At 40.6% G+C, this 10,602-nt stretch overlaps 1 protein-coding gene across 2 annotated transcripts in view; it reads left to right on the top strand.

Annotated features, from left to right (window-relative positions):
• Positions 1-2,086: 2,086 nt before the first annotated feature.
• The window catches only part of LOC146547732 (gamma-aminobutyric acid receptor subunit gamma-3-like), a 182,646-nt gene continuing 174,130 nt past the window's right edge, over positions 2,087-10,602 (top strand). Inside the window, exons 1-2 of one of the 2 annotated variants that reach the window (XM_085264491.1) lie at positions 2,087-2,313; positions 2,765-2,919. In XM_085264491.1, coding sequence (XP_085120617.1) covers positions 2,258-2,313; positions 2,765-2,919 — 211 coding nt within the window. In that variant the 5' untranslated portion in view covers positions 2,087-2,257. The remainder of the gene's footprint in view (positions 2,314-2,764; positions 2,920-10,602) is intronic. The other variant, XM_085264490.1, reaches the window with a different exon arrangement.

Raw genomic sequence — 10,602 nt, 5'->3', positions numbered from 1 at the left:
CGTCTAAATTTAAGTAATAACGAGAAACTGTCAAGCAAATTTGCCTTTTGGACAAAACTTACATCATTTAAAAAAACAACCTTTTTATGTTTACACCAGAAAAAAGATTGTGCTCTGTATAAACTGATCAAGTACATTTCATTTGACCAGAATCCACTGAATTTTATATTCTTCTGATATTTCAAAATTACATCGAAAATATACATGTACATGTAGTTAAATAAGTCAGCATATTGGGCATAAAATATTTTGAGTGTTGGAACTAAAAGTCCTTTTGGTATGTGTACAAACAAAAAGGTCCTGGTTTGGGATAAAATGCACACTTTTCAAATATACACACATTGCAAAGTTACATTTGAAAGCATGCCTTGCAATATTAGCAAACACATTACATGACCTTTGTCACACATAGATGTCGACAAATCTGCTCATCACTGATTATAATGGATAACTGTTTTGTGAGCCTGCTAGAACGTAGAGGAGTGAGCCTACTGACAAAATGCACTCACCACACACTTTACTACTTAAGGAATGATTCAGTTCCTTATAAATGGTCATTTACACTGAATCAGTTTAATATTTGATGAACAAAACCTAGGACTTTCACTGTACACATCATACTTTTATCCACAAAGATAATCACAAGCTGCTAATTCTTCTGAATATCTAAACGATTGCAATGACAAGAACATCATGTAATTTCATCACTCATAAAAGGAGAAACCATGTCAGTCCATTCACTTTTCAAATTAAGATTGGGCAAACAGTCTTATCACACAAAGTAACAAAGAGGACAGAACTTGCACATTTATTTTTTTTATTCTTAAAGTGTGTTTTGCTGACAACACTGTTACTTCTGTGAGTTGGTAAAATAACTATGGCAACACGATTTTCAATTAATTATGTCATCATTATCAATCAATTATTCCTGCAGGTCTCCTAATACTGTCACTAGTGTGGATAGGCAAAAATAACTACATGTACATGCTTCTTAATTCATTTCATGAGAATTATTAATGAATCACTCCTGCTGGTCCACGCTTGGTCAGCAGGTTATTTCTTTTCGGCTGCAACACTGCGGGAAAGACTTTCTCTTTCTCGCCGCCAGGGGGCAGCGAAGCCTCTCGAGTGGCACTCACTAGTTCAGAAAGGAAAAAAGTCTGGCAGGTTTGTAAGCTGAACGCAGGGCTGCCCTGCTGAGCTGTGGGCCTATTCAGAAAAAAATACTGTGAGGAGGAGAGCTCGCGGTGACTCTGTGGCACGTAAACGGACGTGTAAAGTCTGAACATGACTTCCAAGGGCGATCATCATCATCAGGCAAACTGCAGATATCAGTTCGCACTGAGTCAAACTACATATTATGCTGTTTACTTATGAATTGATGCTTATTTCTGAGACTTTTTCTTTGAATGAAAGGAAGTAACTGAGTTTTGAGAAGTTCCGGTTCTTCTTTTAAGACTAATTAACTAAAACAAGATAATATTGATAATAATGATAATAAAAACATCTGATGGTAATAATGATAATAATAATCACCATCATCATCATCATCATGCCAGAGTCAGAGCAACAAAAGAGGGGGGTGTTTCCGTGTGCAGTTGTGATCCAGGTAGTGTATGAGTCACGCAAGATGCTCATCTCCTAAGGTTCACCACCTCCACCAGCAGCAGAAAGCGCCACCCTGCCACTCTGGTGCCCACACAGGGAGAAGGTGGAGGGAGGCACCGTCGCTGGATCCCGTCAACTAGACTCCCAGCACCCCCCCCCCCCCCCCCCCACACACACACACACCCCATCCGCCCCTTACCCCCGCCTCCCTTCCCCTCCCACACACACACGCACACACCATCCTCCTCTTGTTTCGGCTACCACCGCTTGTGTTGGGCTGGATCTCACTGATTTATCGTCGGGTGCCTTTCCCGGAGGAAACCCTCCCCACGAAGGAGCGAAGAGGACCAGGAGGAAGTGTGGTGGAGGGAGGTCGGGGGCGGGAGAGAGCTCGCGATCCGCTGCTGTGGTAGTGCTGGTGCTGTTGTTGTTGGTGGTGGTGTTGGAGGTGGTGGTGGCTGTTCGGTGCACATGACGCGCAGGAGAAAAAAGTGCGTGGGCGGATGAGGAAGTTGAGAGCTGGGATTGATGGTTCCACACCTTTTCACTGCGCTGGCACTTGATCGCGGCAGCAACGCAACAGCAGCAGCGGCAGCAGCAGCAGCAGTCCACCGGTTCCTGCGATCAGAGGTGATCCGCGCGTGGGAAAATGACAATCAAGTTTGTGGTCACCCTCCTCACACTTTTGTTCGCTGGAGGTGCTCGGTGAGTGTCATTTGCACCTTTTCTCTCTCTCTCTCCCTCTCTACGATCAACAGCTGAGAGCAGCGTTAAAGCTTCAAAAGTTCGACTGCTGTGAATGAAATCCCATACATGTGTGAAAGAGCCTGTGTGGTAATGCATGGTTCTTTTTCTTTTCTTTTTTTCCTAAGGGGTTCCCTCACACACACGCACTCCAACAGAAAGAAAAGGGGGGGGGGGGGGGGGGGATAAATGACAGCACCATTTACTGCTGCGCCCAAATCCACAGTCTGGGGGTCTCACTGTCATTTACAGCAGGCTCCAAGTCACCATGAATCAAACATGTTCTTTTTTTCCCTCTTTTTTCATGACAATGTGTTTCTGTTTTAAACATGATTAAGACCTCTCGTTCCCCTCCTCTCCTTTTCTCCTCGCCCCCTCCTCCACCCCTTCTCTTTCTCACACACACAAACAGCTCTGATTTACGGGAATATGGCGACGACGATGAGGATCATCAGGACACCACTGTCAATCAAATGCTGGTGCCCAGGTCGCACCAGGAGGACGCAACGCTCATTCTGAACAATTTGCTCAAGGAGTACGACAAGACTCTACGCCCAGACATCGGAGGTAAGGATCAGAAGTGGTGGAGAGGAGTTGGAGGCTTTTTTGGTTGGAGGAGAAACTTTGGTGATGCTGTCCAGGGAATGGCTCTGTGCCTGAGCTGTCCATGGTGCTGAAACTAGTAGTGCTGCTGTGAGGGTGGTGAGATGACATCCCCTTCCCCTCTCTCTCAATCATTTTAAAATTAGGTTTCTTCAGTTACGCTGGGACAGATTTGGTGGATTTGGGTTTGCTGAGATCTCTGCAAGAATTAGGGATAAAGTCCTTTTTAAGTGTTGAGAACTTTATTTATCTAGTGGGAGATAAAAACTACAGGGGCATCTGAATTTTTCAGTATTTACATCATTTACATGACTAATGGTTATTTGTGTTTCTATCAATAAATTAACAGTAAATGGAGAGGAAATAAAATGTGTCCACTTCTTGGGTTTCTGGCAAATTATCTGCAAAGCTAATTCACTTAAATGCAGTTTAATTCAAAATGCAAATAGGACCATGTTCTTATGTTGGCTCTACATAAGCCAAATTTACAAAGACGTACAGTGCTGTGCAAAATTATTAAGCCACCCATCATTTCTCTATATTTTGTTAAGAGCATGGGAAATAGCTGCAGAGAAATGTGGGCAAACATGCATGGAAACACAACATAAAAGGCAAAAAGAGTTTGTTTAAACAATAATGGCAGTCAAACTAAATATTGACTTTTAATCTTGTTAGAATCATACAGGCTGAACTCTCTTCAGGAGTAGTTCTCCAGGCTTCTCGAAGGACATTCAAAGCTCTTCTTTGGATGTTTTGCCTTTTGTTTCCCTCTCTATCAGTACTGTTGAGGCCTGGGCTTTGGGGAGGCCAATCCATGATCACTATTGTTCCATTGTGTTTCTACTATTCAGGTATGCTTTTATTGCATTGTCAGTGTGTTTGGGATCATTGTCATGGTGAAATATTTCCACCCAGATACTTTCCAGATCATATTTCTTGGTATATCAAAATCTTACAGTGCTTTTCATGTTTGTAATTCCATCAGTTTTGACAAGGCAACATCACTGGCTCTCAAGTCCTGTGTCAGATCTTTGCTGAATGTTTTTCTAGCTTTTTTTAAGAATGTGACTTTCAGCTACTGTTCAAATGTATGCTGTAGATAGGTTTTTAAGCCTACTTGTCCAGCTTCCTCATTTTTTTAAGGAAACATTGTACACCAAGCCCAGATATGCCAGTTTTTCAGTTAAGTGTCTTTTTGGAGGGTTTAGGTTTTTTTTTTGTTTGTAGATGCGAGTAAAGCAATGGAAACAAATAGTGTGTTTTTGCGACAGGCTGCAAGTAAGAAATTGGTCCTTTGCTAAATTGTCTGCTATGTGTAGACATAACACTGGCTCATCCGTTGATCTTTTGAGTTTGGTGCCTTTTTTATGCTTAACCCTCCTGCCATCCTTTAAAAAACTCACACCCATCACCCTAGGGACCATTCTCAGCCACGCCATAAAAAGACCATATATCCATATTTTATTCCACTTTAAATTAGCCAACCTTGTAAAACTACTTCTCCCTGAAATATTCATGTAAAGTTTTAATTATATTTTCGTTGTTTTAACCCTTCAAATCCCAGTGTTATTACATGAGCGCCCTGTGTTATAAGCCCCAAAAACCAAAAAACGAAACTAAATATTTCCACAAAAAACCAGTTGAAGTAATATGTGATTGTCATTATAAGTAGGCCTTTAGATGGACCAAAGATTGGCACCAACATACATTTTGACCTGCCATTATTTTTTTTGCATTTTTTTTGCAATTTAAAAATTAAAACTTCAAGGCCCTGAGTCTTCATTGACATCCAAGAAAAGAAGAAAAAATAAAATCATATGATGATAATTTGGGGTTGAAAAATAGCGTTTATAATGGAAGTCAATGGGCAGAAAATGGTCCCCAGGGTGATGGGTGTGGGGATTTCTGCTGCTCAGCCATTTTAGGCTGATTTAAGGAATTCACACTGGAATATTAACATTGACAGGTAAAAACTATCCTGTGGCAAGTTTGGTTATATTCCACTGAACACAGTGGAAATGGCAGCCATTTAACACATAGCAGTGGCACAAAAAGGTCCCAAGAAGGCAGGAAGGTTAACAAACAAAAAAAATCTTGCTTAACACCAGCATGTTGGCATTAGCATTGTTAGCATAGTAGCAGTGACAGTAGCATTTAGCAAAACGTAGCACACCGGTTGGCTTTAACCACTTCAGTTTGAATCAAAAGGTCATTAAATAAATCAAAAAACTAAGAATGTAAATACGAGCACACCGTGCTAGCTTATCTGGCTGTCACTCCCAAACCACAAAGACATTTATCGCTTTCACACATGTAATAGAATGAGTTACCCACAGCTGGCAGGCCATGCCCAGTTTGTGCTGTGTGTGTGTGAGAGAGCGAGGGTGATGACAGGAACACGAGTCCAAATCCTCCCTTGATTGCACCCATGTTCTCGCTGCTGTGGTGCAATCAAAGCCCTGAGCTCCTTGGAGGAGAACATTCCTCTTCAGTGAGGTCTCTAATCAAATGGTTACCGGTTTGTTCCCCGGAGTCCTCTCATTGGTGGGCTGCTGGCTGGAAGGCTTTTCTGTGATGAACGTGCAATCCCGGCTTCTGTTGCTGCAGCATTTTAGAAGTCATTTGGAGAAATCAAGGCAGCCTGTCTTTATGGACATGTGGTAGAGGAGTCAGAGGTGTGGTGGTTTCCAGTGAGGCGATTTTCACCGGGGTTTAGCACAGTGGCTCAATGTCATTAGACTGACTGCCTTTACTATATTAGTGGCACTATTCTGAATGTGAAGGCAGACATTACTCCAACTGTTTCTGCTGTGACCTTATTTTTATTTCTCTCATATTCCAATTTACGCTCGACATTTGGTAACATTCTCCTTGTGTTTCTTTTCCCTTGATTCAGAGTTTGCATTTACAATCAGCAATACAATCTGATATGTGTAGGCCATTTGGGAGCTGCTCTACTCTAATTTTGTTTTGCTTCCCGCAGCTCACTGTGATATTTTCCACTTCCACTTCACTTAAATGTTGAAATAAAATGCAAGCATTTTTGACAAGCTTCCTATACAGAGGTAATTTTTGTCTGAAATATTCTGTATTTTTCTATTAGTTCAGCCTACATTAGGATGAAAGACATTTTGTACCAACAGCCATTCAAAAAGTTTTCAGAAGCTGCATACAAAGTCCTGCTTAAGCAGAACTCAAGGACATATCCACAGTCAACACGGGAGGGGGGGTGTGCAAATGCAGGTCTCGCTGGGATGAGACCTAAGAATGGATTACTTATTGAAATGGTAGTGATTTCAAAGTGAACAAATAGTCAGTGTGTCTCTGTTGAGCTACATTTATTGGTACACTTGTGCTGTACGACAACTGAAGTCCAACTTGTGAAGTATCCGGAAAGATGTTTGCACCATTTGACTGCAACTCGACAGCTACTGGCAGTTATTTTTGCATAAATTTCATGCGTAAACTGTGCAATAAAATATAGATCTAGCCATGCAATAAAAAACCAAAGACAATGTTAAAATCAAATAAACCCTGCTTTATGTCCAATGTCCAGCAGAGGGCGACTCCTTAGACTTCTATACAATTTGAATTATTTTGCAGCCAAAGAGAAAGTTTTGCTTCATTTATGACTTCAGTGAACACATTACTGTTGGGTTTGTGGTCTTAACTAATATTTTCAACACTGATTAAGTAAATCACAGAAACACTGTAAATAAAAAGGAGAGTAATGCAGGGTACACTTTGGAGCAATAATTCCCAAATTCCCAAAAACCAGAAAACCCCAGGGAGCCAACCCCTAAATCTTCACTCTAATCAAAATGTAAGAGACAGTGATGCATTTCCATGAAAATCTGCAATTTTTTGTTATCACAGAAGCACCTTTCAAAAGATGAACCAGATTATATGAATTTCATATATTCGGCTTCCTTCACCTTTTTGCCGTATTCCAGTTCCTCTAAACTTTGTCTTTCTGCCATTTTTTCCCTGCTCAAAAAACTCTTAATCCTCTAAATGTCATCTTCCCCACTCTGAACACTTTATCACCTTAGGAGCTCTTTTAAGGGCTAAGATACTTGGTGAATCACTTACCTATGCCAGGATTTGGTCCTGACTTTAAGAGTGAATTCTTAGTAAACATCATAATTCTGAGAATTTTTTTTAAAACTTCATCTTATTAAGCCTCAGTCAGATGCTACACTCTTCACCCTCAGGTTTATACTAAAAAGCCTTGCTCATGAATTTTCAGGCTCTGGTGGGAAACACTGTATCTTCCAATCATTAATAATGTTTATTTGTCTTTCTCGGAATGCTTGAAATGATTCCCAGATGTCATCAACAATTATTTTCCTCCCTCTCTCGCGCGTTCACCAGCAGCTTGCTCGGATCGGTTCAGCCTGGTAGTTCACCTTGCGGGAAGAGGGGGTGGGCATGTGGGGGATCACCCTACGGCTCTGCTTCCATAATTAGGGATGAAATTTTGATGAGATCCAGTTGACAAACCTCAGTGTCGTCCATGAAATGTTAATTTCTTAGCAGGATTATGTGAAGCAGTGGAAGCACGTGTGCATGTGTGTGTTTGTGTGTGCGTGTGTGTGTGTGTGCATGGGAAAACGTGCACAGACAACACACTTACAAACATACTTGGAGATGACGCTGAGTCAAAGACAGATCTGGGACATTTAAGTCATTGTAAAAGAGAGTGGGTTCTGTTGAGATCCGCTGCAATGAATCTCTGAGAAAACACACACACACACAGCAAAGAAAGTAAATTCACACGGATAGAAGCCACTGAAGTCAGCACTGTGAGGCTCATTTCTAAGACACACCTTGATTTTGACTAAATCAAAGTCATCCTCACACACACACACACACACACACACACACACACACACACACACACACACACATATAAAAACACTGTATTTCTGTTTGCCTCTTCTCGTCTGTAGTTGTGCTTGTTTATAAGCCGCTGGCTGTGGAACCAGAGCACATACTGTTGTTTTAAGAAAATGTGAAATTTTACTATTAATTGGCTGCTAATTTCTAAGTTGAACATTTGTGTCTCAAAGCAAGGTTCACTTCTTCAGCACAGAAAATCTGCATAATACTAAATTCTTCGACAGTGAAGACAACAATTTTCCTCGCCTGAAAGAAAATCTGCTACTATTAGCTAACTAACATTGGCATTATCAGCACTGACAGAGAGAAGTGCAAAGAAATTCACCACCTGGTTACTTTGTACAGCAGTATGCCAATTGAAGCACAGCACAAAGTTATTAATAACGTTATTCTGTTTATTTTTTTCATTGACAGAAAACAGCTTTTTAAATTGATACACTATGGGTACAGTAAAGACCATACAAAGGCACGTAGAACAATATTTTATTATTATATGGTATGACAAAAAATAGTCAAATACAATGAAACATAAAAATGTAACAATACCTTTGCCCTAATTAGATCTTAAGTTTTATTATGTTGAATTAAATAAATACAAATAGCCTCAAAATTCACATCAGAAAGGAGTTTGTGTGTGTGTGTGTTTGTATGTCTGTGTGTAGTTGAGTGTGTATTTATATCTTTGTGGGGACCAGACATTTAAAATTTACTATACATAAGGACCAACAGCCCTTATGGGGACCAAAATCCTGGTCCCCACAAGTTTGAAGGCAATTTTGAGACTCAAACTTTGATTTTCGTGTAGGTTTTGGTTAGGTTTAGGGTAAGGGTTAGGCATTCATTTTTCATGGTTAGGGGCAAGGGAAAGGATTACTTCAATTAGAGGTCCCCATAAGATATGAATACCCAACATGTGTGTTTGTGTGTGTGTATTATAATCCTAAAACTATGTGAAATGCTCAGTGCTTTCAGTCAGGCTTTGACTAATCAAGCTTTTGTCCCTTATGCTTCAGATTTTAACTAATCTATTTTCTATAAATTCTCTGAAATTCAAAGACCTTTGAGATATTTTACTTTAGAATGGATAAAAAGGTTTCAACACAGTGAAAATCCAAAAAATCCAAGAGACTACAGTATAACAGGGTTGTTAACTTAGTGTCTCTGTTTGTTTTCCTCCTGTCACATCCAGTCTTGTGAAGTGAGCAGCGAGTCTAATCTTCATATAAAGTGGGTGACTGGTCCACTTGAGAAGGGAAAAGCTACCCACATATCCTCCAAGCAGAGCAAGTGTTGAGCCTCACCTTAAGCGATAAGAAGCAGTTCCCCTTAGATGAAGATGAGATGCTTATGTGTCCCTATTGTGTCACTTTCCTTTTGGATTCAGAGTGTGATCACTGTGTGAGATCTGGGTGATCCTCATGTACTGTGCAAAGATGCATTGGTGTATGTGTCAGTGTTTGCGTCTGTGGAATCGAGGACAAAGAGGGCTGGAGTGGAAGGCTTTGTATGCTGCGAGGGCTCTTCAGCCACTCACATTTAAAGTTTGGAAGCCAGGATGATTCAAGGAACTCAATTAAACTTGGGTCTGAGGCGCATTCTAAAAATACAAAGGGCCAACAAATTAAAATCTTCATTTAAGACAGATTCAAGTTTTATTTTGACTCCAACAAATATCACCCTGCTGTCATTAATACTCAGCAGATCACCAAATGGGACTGAAAATACCTCTTAACTGATGCATCACTTCCTTCTGCTAAAAACTACAGTGCATTAGTTTGATTTATGTGACACCAGTTCAACACAACAGTCTATATATTGCAAAGTAAATACACTACAGAAAGACAGTCCCAGTAATCTGATGATCTCTATTAGTAAGCACTTGGAGACAGTGGGGATAAAGAACTCACAGCAGAAACAGGCTCATGGATGGACAGACATCTATTGCAGGGTGAAAGGAAAAAAAACAGAAAAGAGAGATACATGCATAGTGAAATCACAAATAACAACAACGACCACCAACAAGCTACAGAAGAAAGGGGGCATATCTTTTGTTTTGTTTTAATGATATTAATGTTCATCCATTCTCTTCTTCTGTGCAGTCTTTTTTCTGCTTCTCTGCATAGGCAGAGAAGCCCATGCCTCCCTCTCACCAACCACCTCCTCCAGTTCACCCACTTGAACACCAGGCCCACTGAGAGATTTCTCCAGTGTGTCCTGGATCTACCCTGGGGCCTCTTCCTGGTGGTATATGCCCAGAACACCTTCACCCAGGAGGGACTCAAGAGCCATCCCGTTAGATGGCCGAACCACCTCAGCTGTCTCCTTTCAATGTGGTTGAGTAGTGGAGCTGCTCTGAGCCTTTCCTGAATGGCTGAACCCCTCACCCCATCTCAAAGGAAGAGACACCCTTTGGAGAAAGCTCACTTGTATCTGCGATCTCATTCTTTCGGTCACTACTCAGAGTTCGTGACAGTAGGTGAGCGCAGGGAAGTAAATTGACTAAACCGAAAGCTTTACTATATAATATTTTGCTTTAAGAATATATATAAAAGTTATTATTATTATTTTTTTTTATTATTATTATTTTTTTATTTTGCCTGTCCCATTTGGTTCTTTACCCGTCAGAACTGTTGTCTGAAGACCAACAAAGATACCCAATGGATTTACTTTGCCAAATGGATCATCATGGCCTTGCCATATTGGTCCATTTGATCAACCTTTGTTGTTATTATTTATTTTATTTTA

This window comes from Mchenga conophoros, linkage group LG23 (genome assembly GCF_057382185.1).
Source record: "Mchenga conophoros isolate Kocher_MC1m ecotype Shallow Benthic linkage group LG23, M_conophoros_male_GT1.1, whole genome shotgun sequence".
Classification (NCBI taxonomy): Eukaryota; Metazoa; Chordata; class Actinopteri; order Cichliformes; family Cichlidae; genus Mchenga; species Mchenga conophoros.
Note: the sequence above shows the minus strand (reverse complement) of the source record. Positions and strands in the feature narration are given on the sequence as shown.